The 25,140-nt window shown below is 40.3% G+C and overlaps 2 protein-coding genes across 8 annotated transcripts in view; one reads left to right on the top strand and one right to left on the bottom strand.

The window, feature by feature from the left end:
- Nucleotides 1-43: 43 nt before the first annotated feature.
- TDG (thymine DNA glycosylase) lies at nt 44-23,455 on the top strand. 6 transcript variants are annotated; one of them, XM_030544551.1, is made up of 10 exons: nt 44-209; nt 7,161-7,306; nt 11,885-12,102; nt 12,610-12,679; nt 16,784-16,919; nt 17,010-17,092; nt 17,176-17,270; nt 18,847-19,018; nt 19,351-19,479; nt 21,140-23,455. In XM_030544551.1, the coding sequence occupies exons 1-10, from the start codon at nt 97-99 to the stop codon at nt 21,274-21,276; spliced, it is 1,299 nt and encodes a 432-aa protein (XP_030400411.1). In that variant the 5' UTR covers nt 44-96; the 3' UTR covers nt 21,277-23,455. The 6 variants fall into 6 exon arrangements, with proteins under 6 accessions (XP_030400411.1, XP_030400439.1, XP_030400429.1 ...); XM_030544579.1 differs by having other exon boundaries at nt 119-332; XM_030544569.1 differs by lacking the exon at nt 44-209 and adding an exon at nt 2,020-2,103.
- GLT8D2 (glycosyltransferase 8 domain containing 2) overlaps nt 21,774-25,140 on the bottom strand; it is a 38,609-nt gene continuing 35,242 nt past the window's right edge. For both annotated transcript variants that reach the window (XM_030544616.1, XM_030544605.1), the window contains exon 10: nt 21,774-24,222. In XM_030544616.1, coding sequence (XP_030400476.1) covers nt 24,050-24,222 — 173 coding nt within the window. In that variant the 3' untranslated portion in view covers nt 21,774-24,049. The remainder of the gene's footprint in view (nt 24,223-25,140) is intronic.

Consider the following 25,140-nt stretch of genomic DNA (forward strand, 5'->3'; position numbering starts at 1 on the left):
ATCATGTGACTCAGGGCAGTTACGTAATCTCTCACGTGACTCTAGCAGCTGCTACGGCGCTACGTCCATTGCCAGTCTGTCCTCGCTTCCTCGCAAATGGGCGATGCCCCTAGGGAGCCGCTGCTGCAAGACCCCCTTCCACACTGGCTGGGGAGAGAGGATGCTGCGGTGATTAGGGAGGCACCCTCACTGGTCCCGTGTTTGGCTCCGTAAGTCTGTGTTCATTCATGTCCCTGAGTGGTCTCACGCATCCCTCAGAGATACTCTGCTCTGTCCTTAATACACTGCAGGGGCCTAAAAGCTTAGCCCACTGTAGCAACCTACCCCCCGAGGTAAGTAAGATTAGCATTAACTGAGTGATTACATTAACAATAAAATAGTGTAGTAATAAGGTAGTAACTCCTAACACTAGTAGTTGTAGTTATGTTAACAATCCAGGAAAAGTATAGGAATTGCCAAGGTTCAGAACGTTTGGTGTTTTTCATTAGTTGTCCCGAGTTCTTGGTGTTGTGTGATTGAGAAAATCTCCGCTTTGTGTGTGTGTGCGTGTGTGTGCGTATGGGTTTTTTGTTTTTTTTTAAGTTTCTAACCCTCGTGATTGTGGGGAGAAAGCTTGGAAATGTGATAACTAAAGGCTCAAAGATAAGGCAAATATTTTTGTCAGCCTCATATTTGGGTCCTGATTTGTGATTTTTGATGCTTTTTGATAGCAGAACTGTAGTTCTATGGTAACATTAGTTGCCTTGTTACAACAATATAGGCCCTACTCCTGCAAATATTTACATGCCTTCTTAACTTTATTTGTGTGATCCATGATTTAGCAAGGAACTTTTGCATGTGCTTAACTTTAAGCATAAGTAGCCCTGTTGGCTTCAATGGCCCTAGTCACATGTATATAGGAAAGCATAGGTACAAATATTTGCATGATCAGAGCCACAGTAGCCTTATGTCAAGTATCAGGGGGTGTTAGCCTGTATCCACAAAAACAAGGAGGAGTCCGGTGGCATTTTAAAGACTAACAGATTTATTTGGGCATAAGCTTTTGTGGGTAAAAAATCCACTTCTTTAGATGCATGAAGAAATGGGTTTTTTTTTACCCACGAAAGCTTATGCCCAAATAAATCTGTTAGTCTTTAAGTAGCCATGTGGAAATATACTAGTCCCATATCATAACTCTATAAGCTGCAGTGTTAAGAACTGTTACTATGGAATACAGTGGTATTTTCTTTTAAAGGCTTTGGCATGTCCTTTAATATAGACTGCTTATTGGATTTCTTCTCTTGCCTTGTGCGATTTTACTTTTCAGGAATGCACTTGCATTGATGTGCACAGAGCAACCAGTAGTATGGGCAGGTTAGATGGACTGTCTGGCAAACACTGATCACATTCTGTCTTTATTCTCCCAAATAAGAAGTACACAGGGATGTACTCAGCGATGCCTTAACTGTGACCAAAGCCCAGCCTCTCATGCGAATCCTACTTCACAGTGGCTCCGTTTGAGAGCCACATTTCCTAGGAATGTCAATTACTAGATTACAGATCCCTTCTCTCTAGCCCCAAGAATCTCACAGCATCTGGCATGTTCACGTCTGTGAACATGTCTAGCGTGGACCCAGTCGTGAATGTAGCCCGGTGACCACCCCCGACCCCCTTGTACTGCCAAGAGAAAAGGCCTGAAAGTGGGAGAGATTCAGAGAAAACTGGAGCCACGAAACAATCCCGGCGCATGTCAAGTGTCCTAGGTCTGTCTGGATCTGTCATCCAACAGGCTGGGGGGCGGGGGGAAGTCAGTCATCCAACAGGCTGCCTTTGGCGGTGCGAGCAGAGAGGCCCCGCCCCCTTGCCCGTCTCCTTTCACCCCATTTCGCCTCTTCTGCCTTCTCCCCACCCCCGCAGGCCTCGTGGTTATGGCCCGGCGGGTGCCTGATCCGGATTGGCTGCCCCGCCCCACGTGATCGCTCGCTCGGCAGGCAGGCCGGCGGCGCTGTGTGTGAGAGGCGGAAGGGGTCAGGGGACGGGCGGCTGCGCGGGGCGGGGGCAGCGGATGGGCTCGGCAGCTGGCGCGCACTAGCGCCCGGGGATGGAAGCCGAGGAGCCGGGCAGGTACACGGGGCAGCCGGGCCTAGGCCTGGCGCGGGGAGGCCCCTGCCGCTGCTCAGCTCCCCCCCCCCCCAGCCGGCTGCCCGGCTCCCAACTGCTGGACCCGCGCATGGTGACGTAGGCGGGGCGGGGACTGGGCAGCCGCAGGGGTGACGTCAGCAGGCGGTCGGCCCGTCTGTCTGCGGGGGGTGCATGTGGAGCAGGGGCCCGTGTCTGTGAGTGGATGGGGGGTGGGGGTGTCTCTGTGTATATACTAAGGGTTTATGGAGCAGGGGCCCGTGTCTGTGAGTGGATGGGGGGTGGGGGTGTCTCTGTGTATATACTAAGGGTTTATGGAGCAGGGGCCCGTGTCTGTGAGTGGATGGGGGGTGGGGTGTCTCTGTGTATATACTAAGGGTTTATGGAGCAGGGGCCCGTGTCTGTGAGTGGATGGGGGTGGGGGTGTCTCTGTGTATATACTAAGGGTTTGTGGAGCAGGGACCCGTGGATGGGGGTGGGGGTGTCTCTGTGTATATACTAAGGATTTATGGAGCAGGGGCCCGTGACTGTGAGTGGATGGGGGTGGGGGTGTCTCTGTGTATATACTAAGGCTTTTTGTGGAGCAGGGACCCGTGGATGGGGGTGGGGGTGTCTCTGTGTATATACTAAGGGTTTATGGAGCAGGGGCCCATGTCTGTGAGTGGATGGGGGTGGGGGTGTCTCTGTGTATATACTAAGGGTTTATGGAGCAGGGGCCCGTGTCTGTGAGTGGATGGGGGGTGGGGGTGTCTCTGTGTATATACTAAGGGTTTATGGAGCAGGGACACGTGTCTGTGAGTGGGAGTTTGTGCCCATATGTGGGGGATGTATTGAGCAGGGGCCCTATGTTGGGCAGGTCTATGAGTATATATGGGGAGGTGTATCTGGAGTAGGAGTGTCCCTGTGTGCTGGTTGCAAGAGTGTCTCTGATGTCATTGGCCTGTGCTTGGTACAATCCTGCTTAAAGATAGGTTTCAGAGTAGCAGCAGTGTTAGTCTGTATCCGCAAAAAGGATACTTTTGCTTAAAGATACTAAACAGTGTGCACTGTGGCTAATTGCCTCAAATCACCTAGGCACCTATACCATCTTGCAACCCAGAGTGCTTCACACACTCAGTATGTATTAGATAAAGTAAAATAATTTGATGGAAGATTAAGTAAATTCAAAGTTGGCAATAGTCAGGTAATTCTAATTGTATGCAGTGTTATTCTAGCCATGTTGGTCCTAGGATACAAGGTAGTAAGGTAATATCTTTTGCTCAACCAACTTCTGTTGGTGAGAGAGACGAGCTTTTGAGTTCACACAGCTCTGCCTCAGGTTAGAGTTCTGTATAAACTCAAAAGCTTGTCCAATAACAGATTTTATCTCACCCACCTAGTTTCAATTAATTCTAAGACTTGGTCTACACTACAGAGTTAGGTCTTTGTAAGGCAGCTTACAGAGTTAGCTTGATGTAAGTATCTACGCTACAATGTTGCTCCCACTAAGTGGTTCCCAAACTGGGGTTTGTGAAATGTTACACAGGGTTCTCGGGGCTGGGCGGTGAATCCCTAATGGCAGACAGAGCTGTCCATAGGGACCCTGGGCAGCATGGGGCCAGCAGCCCAGAGCCTTGGGGACTTCCAAGAACTAAGCAGATCAAAGCAAGCATATCTGTCACACTCAGGAGATTTAAACTTCAAGACTCCTTATATGAAATAGAAAGGGAGGTGGATATTTTTTGCTGTTTTTAAAATTAAATAGGCTGCTAGTGTTGTTCCTAAATTATTGTGAAAAACAAATGTAAGCTTTGTTGTAACGTGCATTGTTTGCCTGGACTGCTCAAGACTTGAATGCTTGTGTAGGAGGAACTCTTTGAGTTGGCTTCTTAAATACCTTTATGCTGTTTCACATCTGATACTCCTTGATGAAACATAGGAGCCAGAGGTGCCAGTGCAGGGGGACGACGAGAGTCATGTGCTGCCCACGCATCGGCACCCCTCCCAGCCCGTGGGTCCCTCCCCTTTTTTCTGGCAGCCTCTGTGGGCCCCCTCACTTTTCCAGCTGTGCTCCCCAGTTCCCGGGACGTGTGGGGGCTTTGCCCCATGCCCCTTTTCCCACTGGCACCTGTGGTGGGAGCCTTGTCTTATAACAGGCTTAATCAAAAGTGAGATCTTGGAAGAGTGTTGCCATTTTTATAATATAATAAAAATACTGTAATGATTAATAATAGTGTGTAATAAGCATGTCATAAAAACAGATTTTATATTTCCAAGATCACTGGTTTTATAATTTATGCTGAGGTAAGGGAGAAAATCCCTGGAAATATTCATTTTTAGGAGGGGGTTCACAAGACGACGTTTTAGTGAAAGGGGTTTGCAGGTTGTTAAAGTTTGGGAAACACTGCTTCCACTGATGTGGATCCCCCACTACACCGACACAATAATGCCATCTCTGTGAGAGGCGTAGCGCTTAGATTGATGTAGTTATGGTGACACACTGTCTATGTAGATGCTGCGTTATTTAAATTTCTTGTTGATTGTCAGCTCTGCACAGGACTCACCGCTGTCAGTACCCCACACGGTTAAGTTGGTGGAAGCGCTCCTGGTGAGGATGCGTACGACAGACATAGGGGGTGTAGTGTGACCATGAACCATCACAGTAACTACTGACTTTGGCGTTGCCTACGCTACCAAATTAAGTCGAGCTAAGTTAGTTGGACAATAGCTTTAACTCAGCTAGATTGCCCACACTCTGTGTATTTGATGGTATACTTTTAAGAACATAAAGTGTAATGTGTTATAATTAATGCTAAGATGTAGTCACAGGTATTTTTGGTAAAAGTCATGGACAGGTCATGGGCAATAAATAAAAATTCATAGCCCATGACCTGTCCATGACTTTTACGTAAGAACATAAGAATGGCCCTGCTGGGTCAGACCAAGAGTCCATCTAGCCCAGTATCCTGTCTTCTGACAGTGGCCAGTGCCAGGTGCCCCAGAGGGAACGGACAGGTAATCATCAAGTGATCCATCCTCTGTCGCTCATTCCCAGCTTCTGGCAAACAGAGGCTAGGCACACCATTCCTGGCTAATAGACATTGATGGACCTATCCTCCATGAATTTATCTAATTCTTTTTTGAACCTTGTTATGGTGTTTCTCTATACCAGTCATGATTTTATAGACCTCAATCATATCTCCCCTTAGCCATCTCTTTTCCAAGCTGAAAAGTCCCAGTTTTATTAATACCTCCTCATACGGAAGCTATTCCTTACTCCTAATCACTTTTGTTCCCCTTTCTGAACCTTTTCCAATTCCAGTATATCTTTTTTAAGATGGAGCGACCACATCTGCACACAGTATTCAAGATGTGGGCGTACCATGGATTTATATAGAGACAATATGATATTTTCTGTCCTATTATCTCTTCCTTAATTATTCCCAGCATTCTGATTGTTTTTTTGACTGCCACTGCACATTGAGTGGATATTTTCAGAGAACTATCCACAATGACTCCGAGATCTCTTGAGTGCTAACAGCTAATTTAGACACCATCATTTTATATGTATAGTTGGGATTATGCTTTCCAATGTGCATTACTTTGCATTTATCAAACTTAAATTTCATCTGCCATTTTGTTGCCCCATCACCCAATTTTGAGAGATCCTTTTATAGCTCTTCACATTCTGCCTGGGTCTTAACTATCTTTAGTAATTTTGTATCATTTGCAAATTTTACCACCTCACAGTTTTCCCAGATCATTTATGAATATGTTGAATAGGACTGGGCCAAGTAGTGGCCCCTGGGGGACACTACTATTTACCTCTCTCCACTCTGAAAACTGACCATTTATACCTACCCTTTGTTTCCTTTCTTTTAACCAGTTACCAATCCATGAGAGAACCTTCCCTCTTATCCCACGGCAGCTTACTTTGCATAAGAGCCTTTAGTGAGGGACCTTGTCAAAGGCTTTCTGAAAACCTAAGTACGCTATATCCAGTGGATCCCCTTGGTCTGCATGCTTGTTGACCCCCTCAAAGAATTCTAGTAGATTAGTGAGACCTGATTTCCTTTACTAAAACCATATTGACTCTTCCTCAACAAATTATGACTTTTACCAAAAATAGTCATGACTAAATCTCTGCTTCTGAGGCCCTGCTGCCCTGGTGGGGGGCCTGCTCCAATGCTGGGGGTTGCCTCCTCCATCCTGCCTCCCCCACCCGGCTGCTGCTCCTGGGGACTGCTGTCCAGACTGCTGCTGTTCAGGTGGTCCCCAGGGCACCCCCAAGACCACTGCTTAGGCACTTCACAGAGTCAGCCACAATAGCCGTTGTTCTGGAGGTCCCCAGAGCCAGATGCCAAGGGCCGCCCAAGCAGCAGCCGGTGTGGCTAGCTCCAGGACCTCTGCTCTGATGTTCACCGGGGCCGCCCCCATGCCCACTGCTTGGACGGTCTGCGGGACCAGCCACACTGGCTGCTGCTCAGGTGGTCCCTGGAGCCAGCTGCCCAGGACATCCCTAGCAGCGGCTGGCCCTGGGGACCGACGGAGCGGCTGGCCCTCGGTCGCTCCAGCAGTGGCCAGTGTGACTGGCTGTGGGGGGCCCGAGCAGCTGGCCCCAGCCACTGCAGAAGTCATGGAGGTCACGGGAAGTCACAGATTCTGTGATTTCCCGCGACCTCCGTGAAAGAATCACAACCTTTAGTTATAATTGTGTTATAGAAAAGTGGAAGAAAATAAGGCATATATTTAATGTGACTGTAATAATCTGAATATTCTGATTCTTGTATGCTTAGTTTTAAAAAGGAGATGGGATGTTCAGCAATGTTTGATTCCCACTATGTGATCAGAAGTATTGGCCATTTATTTAATGGAATTGGATATTCGACGTGTTGCTGTAATAGACTGTAACTGGAGAATATAACATGCAGTGTATGCCAACACTGGTTAGGAATGCCATGATTTTATTTTGATTAAGTAATATACTGAACAAGTTATAAACTTAAGAAAATTCTGAAAGATTAATGTTATATGGCTAACAATACTGACTTCTTTCTTTTCAGATATTATTCTCTTCAGCAAGCTCAAGCATTTTATACATTTCCATTCCATCAAATGATGACTGCAGCTCCTAACATGGAAATTATGAATGAACAACAGACTGTGGAGGGCATTCCAGATACAAACTTTGCTCAAGAACCTGTTCAAGGTAGTATGACCAAATTAATATAACTTTATAAAATTAAAATCTTGATTAATGAGGCTGAAAATGAAATTGATACTTAATAGTTGATTTTCAAGGATAATTTGTCTTAATAATTTGCTTCTGTAATCTCCTGGTTTTTCTCTTTTTTGGCACTTTTTGAACAAGTGTTCAGAAACTTGTTTTTTGTAACATTTCATAAAGAATAATAAAAATATTGCTGCATGCATATAGGAAAATACAAATGCAAACCCTGGTTGTAGCTTTGACATTGCTCAGGCTTGCCAAATTCTGATCTTTCATGAGTGATCATTTTCATAGGCGAGAAAACTACGATTAATTGATTTGTGTTGTGGTTTTTCTAAATCAGTCATCATGGTAAGAGGCCAGCAGCTAGACTCTTTGCTTCAGCTAGTAAATGTTCATAGCAATTTTGTAAAATTAGCATAGTAGGACCTTGTTTTACTGAAAATCTTTATTATGGTTACATATTTAATTACTGGGGTTTTGGGGTGCATTATCATCTGAATTTTTAATTACTACTTTAAAAACTAACTTTAAGCCACCTACAAATATGAGAACGCTAGAAACCATGCCTTGAGATACATTTCAGTTAGACTCCTAGACTTCAAGGTCAGAAGGGGCCATTATGATCATCTAGTCTGACCTCCTGCACAATGCGGGCCACAGAATCTCACCCACCCACTCCTCATGACTCTTGATTTTCTCATAAACCTTTTTCCAATTATCGGCAATTCCACCTTCGACAAATTTTGAATGATGTAATTGGTTAGTTTGAGTTTCACTTCTGTAGAGACTGCAGGGAAAACAAAATATTGCTGCAGCATCTTTACTCCACACCATACATTAACCATTACTCAGCTGTTTAGAAAAAAACTGTTACTGGTAATTTCCTGCCAAAAGAATCACAAGGAAAGCTTTCGGGCTTATGTGGTGGACTCTTCAATACAATAAGATCTCTTTTCTTTATATCTAGATATTTGCAAGAGGCTGGGTCATTACTACACAACTCTTCTTTGTCATTCTGTGCTCTGAGTATTTCTAAGGAACACCATTATCTTCTTTCTTTAGCCTTCATATATATATCATCTATTTATTAGTTTTGATGATAAGTATGCCAGAATGGGAACCTGTGTAATGATGTCACCTTATTGCTTACGACTTGTAACATCTGCCATACTTGAATGCTAGTTCTAAATCATTAGTAACTGCACTTTTCCACTATTTCAGAATTAATCCTTTATCCATATTTTGAATATGGGTGTGAGTCTCTCTGTACTAACATAATGCAAGAATGTTAAATCTGGGATGATGGCATCCCAGGCCTAATTGTGTGCCACATCTACATAAAAATTTACTTTCACGATAGTTGCTGTAACCCTTGGGAAGATGAAATTGTGTAGTGAATCTCCATCTTCTAGTTCAAGCAGTAAATGCTATGGTCACTCTAACAGAGACACTATATTTTATTCACTACAGTTAATGCACAACTGCAGTATTGTATTTAGTACAGTTAAGCATCTCTTGCATGAGGAGCATTGCATGTTGTGATGAGAAAGCTGTCTTTTAATTACACTTCCATCTGCTTGGAATTACTAAAGATTTTTAGAAAGTCAGACCAAATAGTGTTCTGTTATTGAGCTATTCCAGGTCTTGCTGTGAACACTGAGAACTAGGTGAAATCTCCACAGGCTCATTAGCAGAGCTTGAAAAACTAACTAGATACTTACTAACAAGAGGACTAGACCTACTCTCCTGAGATAGATATGAAAGACCAGGGTGGTGTGACTCCTCTAGTGAGAAGCTCATCAACTCCCAGCCTTTGGAAGGGAGAGGTTTTTGGGATTTCCTGTTAGGATGCTGTCCCTGGACCCTGCTTAGGAGCTCCATCTGTAGTGATAGTCTGGGTAGTAGGTGTCTGATAAATCTGACATTCAACCCTGTTTTAGCTGCTGGGATTGAGGAAGACATTGCTCTTCTCCCTTGAGAGTCTGGCTACTGGGAGTAGGGGTGGGTCTCTTCCATTCTGTGACTACTGGCAAAGATTTCTTGCTCCTACAAGGAGAGGAAGAGGGAGGGAAATCGGTTGTTCTACCGCTCCCACAGACTTCAATTTTTTGGGTCCTTCTTCCTTGTGAATAACTCAGTGCCTGACTGCTGTTGCTTATAGCTTTCCTAAATAGCAGAAACAAGAGTGTGAAATTAAAATGTTTCTTGACGGTTTCACTGCTGCCCATTGCAGTTCTGCATAGCAGCAGTGAAACAGATTACTGTGGTGCTAATTTTGCTATGCTACTGCTTGGCAGAGTGCCACAGATGCACCAGGGATGTCTGCAAACTCAGGAAGGCATTGTCTTTCCATTATAGTTTCCTCATCTCAAAATTATCCTCATGCTGAAAGTTTTTAAAAAATAAAATAAAAGCTTAAATTTTGCATTAGTTGATGGGGTTAGACTTATCACTTGCCACTGTTAAATGGGCATTTGAGTTTTTTAAGCCTGTTCATTAGTGTCACCATGTTAGGACATCAAGTGTCAGAGTGGTAGCCGTGTTAGCCTGTATCCACAAAAACATTGGGGGAGTCCGATGTCACCTTAAAGACTAACAGATTCGTCAGAGAAGTGTGGGGTTTTACCCATGAAAGCTTATGCCCAAATAAATTTGTTAGTCTTTAAGGTGCCACCGGACTCCTCAATGTTAGGATGGTGGGCAGAAAGTCGTCACTAGAATCACATGTCATGACCAAGGTAGTGTCAGTACTGATAGTAAATATAGAAATTCTATGCTATAAGTTTATAAAGATTTTTTTTTTCTCAGCTGCATGAATTACTTTCTGTTCATATACATCCTAGATAACAAATCCCCTTCTGGTCTCACTTTGTCAAATGGAAAGGATAATGGTGCACTCAAGTTTTAAGTTATGCCTCAGAGATTGTGCAATTTTATTTAGATTTCCTCTATATGCTGTAGGGTTGAGTTTATGGTAGAGGCAAGCTCATATCTTATATTGTGTGTTTATCTTTTTGTTATTTATCTTCCCTCTTTCTTTTGATATGCCATTCACCCAGTACGTTGAAATATACTAGGTGCTGAGAAACTGTGATCTCTAGTCATCAGCCTTTGTGTATATATAAGCTGAAGTCCCCTAAAGCAGAGTAGAACTTTACTGCTTCTGCCTCCACCCACAAAACAAAAGAAAAGCTTATGAAATTTTCTTACCTCCTTGAAGTGTTTCCAAGGCACTGGTGTATATGGCATATTGGCCTAAATTGTCTGTCTGACTACTGCATTCTTGATTTGTGTTCTGTAGCCATAATATTGTAGTTTCTTCCACTGTGAGAACTGAAGTAGTGGTAGTTTGTTCAGGGTTGGGTTTTTTTTCCAATTTATATTGACTTTTGTCCCAAAAATAAGGGGAGGGAGACAAAAAGAACAGGAAAGGAAGGGGGGCATGGAGGGGAAAGGAGAGCAACATCTCAGTTTCCATCTGCTTGGATTTACTAAAGATTTTTAGAAAGTCATACCAAATATTTTCAGATTTTTATTTGAAATCTCTCTTCTCTGAAATATTACCTGCTCTTTTAGCTGTTGGTCAGCAAAGTAGTTGTGCCAAGCTTCTAACCATGGAGGCTGTCTGCTCTGTTATCTAAGCAATGTGAGCTGGTGGCCTTTTTTGTTTTTTAAATAAATTTTACTATGCATTCATAGCGGCTACTCTGATTATATGTGCATGTAGTTTTTGCTCTGCATGTATTTTCAACATGGAAGAACTTTTTAAAGGTTTTGTTTGTTTCTGTTTTTTGAACAATTCTCAAATAGTGAGACAAGATAGGGGCAGCTAAGCATATAAGAAAATATGAAAAACTCCTAGTATTTACTGGGCTATCAAGCGTGTAACTCTTGAAGTCCGTTATAATTTATAGCTGAATTATGATGTGTGTCTATGAAGAGTTATCTGCAAAACTTAAATTCTTGAGTAAAGTCCCAGATGGCCAAAGAATTAGCAATAGGCATAGTTAATTAGGTAATATGGTGAGGAACTTGTATGTGGACTCTTCTTGAGAACATCTTAAATTTTCTATAAAGTAACCATTTTTGTGCATGATGTTCATTAAGCCAGAACCATGGTTTTGATTTAGGTGATCCTATCAAGTGATATTCCCAATGAGATAAAGTAGCACTCCATTGGACAACGAGTCTAATTTTAATCACTAGCAAATGAAACCAAATGCTCCCCTTTTATGTGTCCAGCAACTGTCAAAGCAAAATGTGCCAGTATTGTCTGTCTATCAGCATGAACCTAAACCTCTACAACTTCACTTTCTGACATGGGCTAGTGCTGTTCACAGACCGAACCTGGAATACAGAGTTTCAGCTGAAGGCTGTTTTGTGTAAGGATTATTTTGCATGAATATTATGAAAATGAGAGCAGTTTTTAGTAGACAAGTTAAAATTTGAGCAGCATATTTTTGTATTAATGTTTGACATCAATATTATTAAAAACAGTTCTTCTACATTTTTAGAAAAGCCATGCAAAAAGGAATCTATTACTTTGTGTTTCAGAAGTTACAAAGGGAAGGAAGAGAAAAACCAAATCAACAGAGCCAAAAAAACCGGCTGCTAAGGCACCTAAATCAACTAAATCAAAAGGCAAACAAGAAAAGATCACAGATACATTCAAAGTCAAAAGAAAAGTGGACCGTTTTAATGGTGTGTCTGAAGCTGAACTTTTGACCAAGACTCTTCCTGATATTTTGACCTTCAATCTGGATATTGTAATTGTAAGTCATACATTTTAAGTGACATTTTGAAGTCTGTAACTCATGAATTATGATTTACTTTACTGTTTATCTAGCATTTTTATGATGAGGTTTCACAGGATAAAGTAACATCCAAGTTGTTGTTTGTGTACAGTAGCTTCACACTTTCTGTCAGGGATTATAGTAACAGCATTCTAGTTTATGAAAAAATCTTCAATTTAAATATAAGGGAAGGCGGAAACTGTTCATACTATTATTGAGTGTTCTTTCCTTATTGTTTTCCACCTAAGTGCTACACCTAACTGTTATAAAATATATGTTGCGGTAATGCTATAACATTACACCTATAAACTGAGATCTTGTCTTAAATTTTTAAAATCTTGAAATAACTGAAAATCGTTAATTGAGCTATGATTACTAGGTTTGACAAATGCATTATTATGCAAGTAATTAGATCAGTTTAAACTTATTCCCTTTTCCCTTAATTATGTTTTTGAAGCTACAATTTACTGATGCTTTGCTCTGTAGATTGGCATAAACCCGGGTTTAATGGCAGCATACAAAGGGCATCATTACCCTGGACCTGGAAACCACTTTTGTAAGTTTATTGTTCTTTTCTTTTTACTGGGATTTGCAGAATTCTGTCATCATGTGACAATTTAAATGAGGCTGTTTGTATTTTCAATTTTTTGAACACGCTCAGCATTGTCTGTAATTTAATGACAAGCACATAATACTATGTTCTATCATGTAAAGCCACACAAACAAAACAAAGATGGGGTCATCAGTGATTACTCTGCTCTTGTTTATAAATACGAGTACAGAATTATGTAAACAGTTACAGGATTATATAATTGAAAAAACAATTTTGTTTAATCTTAGTTTATTACAGCATATAATTAAATCAATCAGATTACAAGTATTTGAGTTTTCATGGCTTTTTTTTATAAGTCAGCAGTCACCAACTTTCAGAATTAAAAACAGAAAAACAACCACCATTTTTCCCAAATATAATTTTCTGAATGCCCTACCAATTCTGTATTTACCTCTTTATTAAAAAACCTTCTAGATGTCTGAATAAAACACAAACCCTTTTCCCCCCTACCCTTCCAATTCACCAAACTGGTAGTTTCTTACATTAATGGTACACCATATTTGAAGTTAAAAAAAAAATACTGCCATATCTTTACAACTGCCTCATATTTATTTTAATCATTCTGGACACTTTCGTTTTTCATCCAAATGTTGCTATTGGGGTAGAAGGGAGAAGTACAAAAATTGACTTAATTTGAGATTCCTGTAAACAAACTAGGGCTTATCTACCATGCCCTGTTGTAGGTAGGTACATAGCTTGTTTTCAGGGTTCTTTATGAAAGACTATCTGCCCTTCATCTGTGTGAGCACCTGTTGATGTTAACAGGAGTGAAAAGTCCATATTAAAGGCTGTGTATGAAACACAAGTCTGATGCCTACATCTTGTACTGGGTTTTTGTGTTAGTGGATTTTTCATTTATTTTCCTCTGAAATGAGTGTCACGCTGTCTAGAGTGGCTCACAACTTTGAGTACCTACCTCAGGGCAGACACCCCAAACTAGCCGTGTGTTCTATAATTAAACTTGACCAAGTCAGTAACAAATGTGAACTGGATTATTACAACAATCTTAACACTGAGTCACAGACGGTACCCTTAGACTTTCCAGTCTATTTTGCCACCGAGAGAAACTGGACTTACATCAAAAAAGTCGCACCACATTTAGGTTGCTTCCAGTCCCATGAGACCAGTCACTTATCCCTGATCGATCAGTACCCTAGGTCTTACACCAAAGACAATGTCTGTAGCCAGTCCTGTAATAAACTGTCTAAACATTTTATTAAATTTTTTTTTAAAAGCATTATTTACAGGTTAAAGCAAGCAAACATACATACAAATGAGTTTCAATCTAAATCTTAAGAGTGACAGAATTGTAGTGATCTATCTATTCAAATTGTCTTTCAGGGCAGACCCTGGAGGATCTCTGGGGATGTCTGGCTTCAATTTAGAGTCTCTGGGCCCTTCAGAGTTCAAAAAGCCAAAAAAATGCAGTTTCTTCTTGACAGGGATTTGTATTCCTTTCCCCCAGAGTACAAGATGATGGGACGAGTTTAGAAGGAGGGAGACCAATAAACAGTCTTTTGTCCTCTGATGTTCCACAGTGGTTCTTCCAGTGTCTATGGGCCTTCTTTGGTTGGGAAGGAGACAACACCTCCTGTGACAATCTAGTATTTCACACTTGATGATGTTTTTCTCCTGACTGGAGAGAGTTACCGTTTCATAGTAAACACTTAAATACTAGCTTATAACATGGGCTATAGATATTGTAAGTGAGATTAATGCTTGCAGCAACATACACACATTTCATAGGGTATGTCTACACTACAAAATTTAGGTCGAATTTATAGAAGTCAATTTCTTTTTTTTTTAAGAAATCAATTTTATACAATTGATTTGTGTGTGTCCTCACACCAAGAGTATGAAGACCATTAACTCAGCAGAGTGTGTCCACAGTACCGAGGCTAGTGTCGACTTCCAGAGTGTTGCACTGTGGTAGCTATCCCACAGTTCCCGCAGTCTCCGCCGCCCATTGGAATTCTGGGTTGAGCTCCCAATGCCTCATGGGTCAAAAACATTGTCGCGGGTGGTTCTGGGTACATGTCAGGCCCCCCCCGTTCCTCCTCTCCATGAAAGCAATAGCAGACAATTGTTTCAAGCCTTATTTCCTGGGTTACCTGTGCAGATACCATAGCATGGCAAGCATGGAGCCTGCTCAGCTCACTGTTGCCATACGTCTCCTGGGTGCTGACAAACGTGTCACTGCATTGCTACACAGCAGCAGCTCATTGCCTTTTGGCAGCTACATTGCATTACGACTGGTAGCCGTCGTCTCCTGAGGTGATCAAGGTCGCCTGGGCAGATATGGGTGCTCCTGGCAGACCTCAGTGAAGTCTGGCAGGGGCACCTGGACATAAATGGGAGTGACTGCAGGTCATTCTCTTTTTAAGTTTTGTCTCATGGAGCTTCAGTCCTGTCTGTAGTCGTACTGCACCATCTTCTGGGTTTGTGCTGCATATTAACCCGAAAACCGCAGCCCCTCCTTTTAAATTGCCAACCCATTTTAAATAAAGAGTCTATCCATTGTTCTCTAAAATGTCTTTTTAACTACCACTCTCTCTTTTGAGCAATACCAACATCCAGGTGACCTGGTCTGGTCCCCAACTATGAGGCTGTCAGTTCTTAGCTAATGTGTGCAGCCTGGGCAAGAGCTGGCATCTAATCTGCCAGCATCAGAATGAGCATTTGACTTAATGTGTATTTTATCATGAATCAGTCCAAATATGTGCATGCTGATAAAACCATTCTGTAGTATGAAGATGCTTGTTTACAGTGAGCCAAACTAAACTTGTCATTTTAAACTTTTTCATGCTACATCAAAAATTGGGGAGAGGCAGAAATAGTACTGAAATACGTAAGATAAGAACTTAAGCACAAAAAAAGTAAGTGTGCTTGCTTTATGCTGAAGAGCTCCATGGCAGTGTACAGCACATAACATGACTCAAATATAATAAAATATTAATCTACTTATTCAAATTCAAACAGTCCATGATCAGTACAAAAAGACAAGTGATAGCAGGGTAAGTTAGTAAATTAGACTAACAATAGGCATGCCGAAAAATATTATGGAAAAAACAACTCTGAAATGGTGGTAATTGGTGTGGGTTTTTAGGTGAGGGGAGAGTAACAGATGAACATCAAGGGGAGTGGCTTTCATGGTAAATATTTGATTGGTTGCTGACTGAAGACATGATATTGAGATCCATAAAAGTCAGTGGATGTGTTGAACATGTGTGGCAGTTCAGAGAAGCCTCGAGGAGATCTCATATGTAGCCAGGGCTTGCACCGTTTTGGGTTCCTAATATGAACAGTGTCAACTTGCTTAATATCAGAACAGCCTAGATTTTTGAGACTTTATAATGAAAGTTAACTAACCTTTCAACTTTGGTTGCTTGAACAATATTGCTTTTTTTTCCTGCTCTTTGTTTTGAACCTCTGTTAGTCTGTAGTGGTGTGTCATTTGTTGTTATTGCTTTTTGTTTTGGGAGCCTCTTTTTGTTTGTTTTATAGCCCTTGCAGGAAAGGAAAAATTGCTGAAAATGTGTTCTCTCTAGCACCACAACGAATTCTCCAAACCTAGGATAACGCTTCTAATGCTAACTTTGTGGTCCTGGGCTTCACAAGAGAATAACGTGGAAATAGATATTGATCATAGTTGTTCCATTTTTACTTAAGTCATAAAATTTAAAGCTCCAAATTTAACTTGTAGGAACAAAGTCCTGTTTATGGAAACAAGGAATCCAGTGCTGGCATTACATTTTTTTCAACAGGGATTTTCTATCTTGTAGCAGTATAGAAACAATGCTCACTATAAGCAGTCTTTAAATAAACGTAGACAAGGCAACCATCTTCTGAAATAAATGTTTGCTTAACATGGAGTATTTCTTTAGCATTCCAATACTATATATTGGGCAGTCTTTTTTTTTTAATAGCTTTCTTTTTTTTTTTTTCATTTTAGTATCTCCTTAGAAATAAATATTTCATTATAGTATTTTGGCACCTTGACGTATTTCAGAATGCATAAGAGTAAACTTGTATCTTCTCTCTTCACAGGGAAGTGTCTCTTTTTGTCTGGGCTGAGTGAGGAACAGTTGAACCATATGGATGACCACACTTTACCACAAAAATATGGTATTGGATTTACAAACATGGTGGAAAGAACAACACCAGGTAGCAAAGACCTCTCCAGGTAGGAAAATGCAGGATAGTACCATATTTAAACAATGAATAGTAGCCAAGATCTTAATCTTGAATGCAATTGGGTTTTTTTCTCATTTAGCAAAGAATTTCGAGAAGGAGGACGAATTCTGATGCAGAAATTACAAAAGTATAAGCCTCGCATAGCAGCTTTTAATGGAAAATGTGAGAATCTTAATTTTGAATCATTCTCTCTTTCCAGCAGCCTTCTGTGTGGCATGTAATGATCTAATTTCATTTCATTTTAGGTATTTATGACATTTTTAGTAAAGAAGTTTTTGGAGTAAAGGTTAAAAAATTGGAATTTGGATTACAGCCCCACAAAGTCCCAGACACAGAAACTGTAAGTTCTTGCAAAGTTATTTCAACTCTAATGAAACTAATGAATCCCACTTACTCCAGTGGCAAATTTTGCCCAGAATATGTGTGGGGAAGTCAAGGGGTCTTATTTAAACAGAAGAGGATGGGATTGGGTAAATATAATCCTTTTCTTCAACCAAACTTTTGTAGGGGTTTATAGGTTTGCTTTTAGAAATGGTATATTATTGTCAGCAGGATAGCTACATGCTGAAAGGGATCTATAGTCTGAATAAAAGAATGTATGTACCATCATGAATAGCCTTAATTCACCCACAAATAGGATATTATAACTTGACAACAAATATACCATTCAGAAACTCAAATCCAATCTAAATACTACAGTAACCCCCCTTCTATTCTCTCCTTCCCCCCACCCCCTTTGGTAACAAGGAGGGACTCGAGCATAGGCGCTGACTCTATGGGCGCTTCAGGGGTAGAGCGCCCACCGAGAAAAATTAGCGGGTGTTTAGCACCCGCTGGCAGCCAAGCTCTTTCCTCTCCCCTCCCCCCTGCAGTGCCTCTCCCCTGCCAGCAGCCCCACTGGTCACTGCTTCCCTTCCCTCCCAGTGCCTCCCACCTACCAGAAACAACTGTTTCACAGCATGTAGGAAAGTAGGGGGAAGAGGCAGGGAAAGGGCAGAGCGGGGGTGGGAAGAGGTGGGGGCTTGGGGGAAGGTGTGGTGGCGGGGAAGGGGTGGGAAGAGGTGAGGCTGAGGCTTAGGGGAGGGGTGGAGTGAGGGCAGGACCTGGGGCCGAGGGGGAGGGTCGAGCGTGTGCACACACATGCACTGGCTAGAGGGGAAGTCAGCGCCTATGGACTCAAGGATGACTATGACACTAGTCCAAGCATGGGGGAGGGAACAGTTGTCAGGCACTGTGCTATTAGTGCTAGTAACAAAATTGCTGTATCTGGGCATGCAAGGTGATCAGTACTTGTAAATGCAACCTTCTAAAGGTTACTTGCAGTTGCACTCCGTTGAATTTTGATGTTTCAATAAAATTCTTTGAGGAAGAGTGTGTTAGTGATGGACTGTAAGTAATGAGTGGACCATAAAGTACTAGCATGGATGGACTAAACATAGACTTGTTCTACAAACTGTTCTTAAAACACCCCTTCAATGGACACCTTGAATTTTAATATTGTATCTGTTTTAAGGTAAATAATCCCATGTAACATGTTGGTTGTGTTCTAATTAATAAATATTATAAATACTACATTATTCATAAATAAGTATTGTAGTACTTTATTGGACAAGTCACTTAATTTTTCTGAGTTAGTTTTAAATCTTAGTTTTTCTAGGGCAGATCCTCAGGTGGTGTTAATTGTCATAGCTCTGTCAGCTGATGATCTTACCTCTCTGTCTGAGGTAAAATCCTCAGCAGATAAGCGAAAACAAGAAAGTAAGTATTACTCCATCTGAGGATTAACTAATGTTTGTATAAAGGCTTACAAATATAAAAGTGGTTAAGTGCTTAGTTATTCTTGAGTTTTTACATATTGTATGCTTTACTGACCTTTAATTTAGCATTGCTTCCTTTTTGTTGTCTCTCTTGTCAAGCTCTGCTATGTTATGCCATCATCCAGTGCAAGATGTGCTCAGTTTCCACGTGCACAGGATAAAGTTCATTATTACATAAAGCTTAAAGATTTAAGGGATCAACTGAAAGGCATTACGTCAAATGCAGAGGTGCAGGAGGTGCAGTATACGTTTGACTTACAGCTTGCACAAGGTATAGTGCTTTTTTTGGTAATCGTTCCTTAAAATGTATATGATGGCCATATCATGAGGTTTGATATGAAATGGATAATATACAGAACCAGCAGTTATCAGGGTAGAAGGAAATAAAGTATTATAGGAAACATGTAACTCTATTCCCTACAATTTACAACAGGCTGTGTAGAACTAATGTTACTTATTTCATCTTTTCTTAAAATCTGAATTACCCATTATCTCATGGAAGGTGGGATAGGAACTTGCATGTATACAGTGTTGTGTGATGTAATGTTCATGGTTTACTATTATCCTGAAGATTAACATATCTGAGGCCTTCTTTTTCTCCAGAGGATGCTAAAAAGATGGCAGTTAAAGAAGAAAAATATGATCCAGGTTACGAAGCAGCGTATGGTGGTGCTTATAGTGAGAAAATCCCCTATGAGCATGAACAGTGTAATTTCGCTTCAAATGGAACAGGTAAAAAGTTATGCTTTTTTTTTGTGGCTTTTAATCCCCAAGTCTTTATGTGTGGAAAATATACTAAGATTATTTTTCTGCATTTCTACTGTTTCAGGCAGTTTTTGTTTAAATGCTGTTGTACTTTAAACGGTTAAAGTTATAATTTCTTCTATATCATTTTGTTTGGACATCAGGGCCCCTTTTCTGTTTGGGAGAAAGAGGGGAGACTTTTTTTTTCTTTTTTCCTGGACACTCGCATTTAAATAAAATATTTTCTGCAACTTCAGCAACTTTCCCAAGATCAGATTTTAGGGATACTTACACAAATCTGTTGTGTAAAAATAACTGTAATCAGTTAAAAGTCATATATGGAAACAGCCTAGTAGAGCATCATAATTACCATTTTTTGCCATAAATTTACATAATGCTTTTCATTACAAAAGAAAGTCATAACCTCTGAACTTATACTCTAAGAGCAGCAAGACCTGACAAGTGATGATAAAAAAAAGAGAAATAAGGTTATGCAGTTCATCTTGCTACTGGTGATGGAGGATGTATTCAAATGTATTTTTCCTGTATCAGGGTAGTTTGAGGTTCCCATATAACTTCATAAATTGATTTGAAGTCTAGTTTAAATGCAAATTTTTGTATTAATACACTGTTAAAACTGAGAAAATAAAATTAAAAAAAAACACCCAAACCACAGACTGTATATAGTGTATCCCATTTAATGTTGTGTAGGAAACCTTAACTTTTGGTATTCCCCAACTTTTGAGAGCATTGTCTTAACCTTATATCAAAACTAGTTTTTGCACTTAACTTTTTCTTGGCTTTCTAATTGTAAAGAGACATTGGGAGTGGGGGAGAAAAAAAGAAACATAGAGCTTATGTATTCTGTGGATCCTGAATGTTTTCTGACTTGAGACAGAGCTGCCGTCTTGCAGAGCTTTCACAAATAGACAATTTCAGCCTTAAGTGAGTTTGAGAAAACTATTAGCAACAGAAAAAAAACAAGGGGAGAATAGAATGAGAGTTGGAACTCTTGACTGTAGCAGAATAGCCATAATTAGGAATTCTGGTTTTCACTTCAAACCAAAAAGGGAGGAAGTGTCATTGGTCACAACTGAAGAACAGGTTTAAATTCTATATAGGAGAACTAATGAATAATTACCAACCTCTGATAAAGGTCTTTAAATTTCATGTCCTAACCTTGCGCTCTGGTGTAGATTGCTGCCTATATTGCTTCCTGTTCGTGATCTTTCAAGTTCATTTCTTATTCTCATATAATAGCTGGAATACAATGGGGTTTGGTGTGGGGTTATGAAGACTGGGTAGGCAGGATACAAACAAAATTGAGGATTTTTAAATGTGTTTTCTGTGTGTTCATTGCTAGTGAAACAACTGATTTCTGCTCAAACTTAGTCACAATTCAAATAAACATGAGTCATTTTTTAGGAAGTTAACATGGACTAGAGAGTGATCAAAAGTAAATACTGAAAAGGAGTTAATGTAAAAACTGAAAACATGTCTAAGCACCTCAGCTAGCAGAGCTAATTGAAAAATGGGGGGGAGGGGGCAGAAATGCTTGGAAAATTCTTTCATCAAAATGAACTTTTCTGAAACTTTCCTACAGCTGTGATGCCAACTAAACTAGTAATACTTTTGTTTGTTTTTCTAGAAGCGAACAATCTAGGCTACAGTGGGGGGTCATCCTTTGGTGACATTCCTAATGGACAGTGGATGATGCAGTCCTTCACAGACCAGATTCCAGAATTCAGTAACAGTGGGGCACAAGAGCAAGAAAGCTGTGTGTAAAAGCTGCCTCTTTGGCAGCTGTGCATAAATGCTGCAGTTTTAATGCAGTTATCAAGAATGGTACCTCAGTTCTCTAACTGAAGCATTTTAATAGTGTATTATCTGTTATTTTATTATAGTCCAAACCAATTGTGTGGTAGATTTAATCCTATGAAGTAGGTAATTTTTAAGGAAATGTCCAACATTTTAAAAGAAAAAAAAATAAAGGTTGCCCTTTTTGTATATGAGTTTTATATTTAACTTACACCATTTCTTGCAGTTTATGATAAACTGCTTTCTCGTATGTGAAGACTGATTTCTTCTGGGGTTACTTTAATTCTGTAATTTGTAGTGCAGTAGTCTGTGGAATTATACTTTTTACTGATTCCTTCATATGGGGGGATATTTCATAAGCCTTTTATATGCAGAGAGAGGAAAATGGGAACATGAAAGCCACTTGCTGATTAAGATTACCACTGTCGCTTGACAGTGTAGCCCTGCTCTCACAGGGAATAGGGTTTTTTAAAGTCAGTGTAGTTACATGAATTGTGCCTTTTCAAGGCCTGCCTTCTGTTCTCTGCCATGAGTGAGTGTTTCCCACTTTGCTTTCCAAGCTCCGTCTCCATTCAGCTCATTTGCCATTTGGCACCTGGAGTTCTAAGAAACTTGAGACCTCATCTCCCCCACCTTGTAAAGGGGGGAGGAGAATCCAGTTTGTTGAGTGGGGGCAGGGCTTGAAGACACCTACTTAGTTGTCTTGTAATAAGGCTGCCTAGTATCAACTTCGCCCTCTAAGAAATAAGGTGGAGCCTCCTGGGATCTGTGGAGCTGAAGTGCCCTCCCTCTCCTCCATGGCTAGTCTCTGACTTCCCACTTGGTTTACACTGAGCAGCTCCTTATAGTGCAGCAATAGCACTAAATGCGGGGAGAGAGAATACCTCAGTATTGGTGAGCTTAGAGAGCACCCTTGCAGAAAATGGGGAGGCCGTACTCTCTGGGAATTCTAAGAGCAGACACTGTATTTGCATATGTCACCAAAAGGGAAAACTGGCATGGGGTTGGAACAGGACTGAGGACAATTCCTAAAATAGGAAGGAATTGAGAACTCTCTCTAAGAGCTTAGGGGGAATTTCTCCTCCTTGCTCCCCCCCCCCCCCAATAATTTATGGTATGAAGTTAAAGCCACTGGCAGCTGGTATGTGAATATAAAGTCAACCTTGGAAAACACGGTCTTCTAAAGTACTTAAATAGTTTGTGTTTCTAGACAAACTTTGACTTATGTGGCCAATATAATATTCAGGGAGTGAAATGAGTTTTCCATGCTCGGGTATAAAATATCACTTTCTTTCTCTTTTGAATAGAAAAGGGAAGATATGGCTTGAAGTAAAAGCAATAAGCTGATCAAAACATCTAATGTTTTGGTGATCTTATGAGAGTAGGTGCTTTGTATACTTGAAATATGCACAAACTGTATCTTCTTAATCTAAACTGGTTAGATATTACACTTCCAGAGATTTTATCCTTTCTTCCACACTTTGGCAGTTGCCATCATGGATTGAGTGGATCCATGTGATATAGAACCTAAGCCTGCTAATAACTTTGGATCTCACACACACAGGAAGCACACTGCCAGCTCAGTGGGAGGCAGGCATGATGTTTACAGTTCTCTTCCCCAGTTGTTTGTCTTAATCCTAAGAGAACTTTTTAAATCAAGACAAAATGTGCATTGTGGTTCTGATCATGTTTGTGAGCCTCAGTGTAAAGCTGTTCATTATACGGTCAAAGATGTATGGAAATTGTTCATTTGTTATTTAAAATGTACTGTATCATGTATCGCTGTTTACATGGACATGTTCCTGCAGGTGCTCAAAAGTGCCTTGCATCAGGGATTTGTAACAATTCAATTTATTTTTCAACAAAAGTATGTGAAGCATGTAACTACTATTGCTGAGTAGATAGTGCAATAGTACATAACTTCTGTAAAGGTGCTTTTTTAATTTGAAGGGACAGTTCTGTTCTTTGACAGAGGCGCCTACTAGATTATGTAGGTATAAAGTAGAGTTAAATGTACAATGACTATTTCATTAAATATGGCAAGTAACATGTGCATTCTCTCAAATTGGTGCTGTAACATAGAGGTTTTAAACCCATCTTGAAAATCTAATGATGTTTCACAATAAAATCAGGAATTGTATTGGAATATCTTGTGTTAAAGTGTGATATGTTGCCCTCTTACTAGTGATGGGATCTGATTATGATGCATGTAAACACCTGCTGAATAGTTTCCCTGTAGTGTTTTGAAAATTAGATCTATTGAAATGTTTCATTCATTTTGGTTTAATGCTGCTTAAAAAAACTGGACTAGAAAAGCTAAAACATCTTGTACTCAACACTAAGTACTGCTGGTATAGATTCAGCAAGCAACTGGAACCTTCTTTAGAGGATACAAGACATTGCATTGAAACCCATTCTGTTCAGTCCTCATTTTCATCTTTGTAAACATCTTAAAATGTTTTTAATCAAGTAAACTAATATCTCACAGTATTACTAGAAACTCAAGCTAATCTAAAGTTTGTATGTATTACCCCCTATACCAGCACAAGTTTATTTTTAGGATAAAGCTTAAATACTCAGGGTTACTTTTGTAAATCAGTTACACATACAGTTGTACACAATAGTTATCATATATTGCACAGAAAAACTATTGAAAAGTATGATATAGAATAATCCATTACGATATGGCTGGAAACTGATTTATTTTTAAAAGCATAAACATTTTAGATGTCTTTCAGTATCAGCTATTGGGACGAATCATTTTGAACTTCCCTGATGGGTCAGGGATAAACCAGTTTTCCCATAGGTCATTATGAACACTAGGGTAATCCCAAGGTTTATACCTTCCATTCCAATGAAGTAATTTAGCTTCTTGAAGAAAATGCTCTGAATACCTGGCATCGGGACTCCACCCTAAACAGAAATAAATCTCTAGCTTTCATAAAGATCAGTACTCAAAGATACTATGCAATTAAACAAAATACAACTTTAATAAAACTGATTTAAAGAAAAAATATGCTAATTAGTATCCTTTTTACTGGTACTAAACACAATGGGCTACTTTGAAAAAGGTGTTGATAAACTTAATTCACATTTGTCCTTATACTTAGTTCTATTTAACAACATTTGGGATTGCAGCACTACTCTATTCTAATATCCTAGCATAGATGGAGTCATAAGGAACCTCAGGTGCCTATTCTAGTCCACTGCCTTGTATTATGCACAACTGAACCATCAGCCCTCTGTCCAGGTGAATGTTGACTCTGTCCCCTGAAGCTGATTGCACAACCTACCCTAGCAGCTTCTGTTCTGCTAGGAAAAATTTGCCTTATTTGAAATTTCTTGCAGCTGTATTCAAGCTTTTTACTTTTTCTGCCCTTGATTAGTGACACTCTAGGTTTGTCTGTCTTATACTTTAAAAAAATAATGAAATTTTATTTGTTTTTCTTTACACTAAATATGCCCAGTTCCTAGCCTTTCTTCAAGCTATTTTTTAAAAATCTTTAAAAATCTGTAGTCGATCGCCTCTGACCTGTCTGGTTGCCAGTGTTGGTCAGTCACAAATGATTAGGGCCCTATCAAATTCACAGCTATGAAAAATGCATCACGGACCGTGAAATCCGGTCTTTAGTGTGTTTTTTTTACCCCATACTATACAGATCTCATGGGGGAGACCAGCATTTCTCAAACTGGAGGTCCTGACCCAAAAGGGAATTGCAGGGGAGGTCACAAGGTTTTTTACGGGCATTGTGGTACTCGATACTACTGACATAAATACGGCTTAATAACATAATGAACTATTAAATCTAGTGGGGATATCAATTATAAGGC

Source organism: Gopherus evgoodei, chromosome 1 (genome assembly GCF_007399415.2).
Source record: "Gopherus evgoodei ecotype Sinaloan lineage chromosome 1, rGopEvg1_v1.p, whole genome shotgun sequence".
NCBI classification, from domain to species: Eukaryota; Metazoa; Chordata; order Testudines; family Testudinidae; genus Gopherus; species Gopherus evgoodei.

Coding starts and splice junctions, on each gene's coding strand:
- TDG (XM_030544551.1), top strand. CDS start 97: ATGGGCGATGCCCCTAGGGAGCCGCTGCTGCAAGACCCCCTTCCACAC. Junction 17,093..17,175: donor AGCAGCTTTTAATGGAAAAT/GTGAGAATCTTA, acceptor ATTTCATTTTAG/GTATTTATGACATTTTTAGT. Junction 19,019..19,350: donor TGACTTACAGCTTGCACAAG/GTATAGTGCTTT, acceptor CTTTTTCTCCAG/AGGATGCTAAAAAGATGGCA.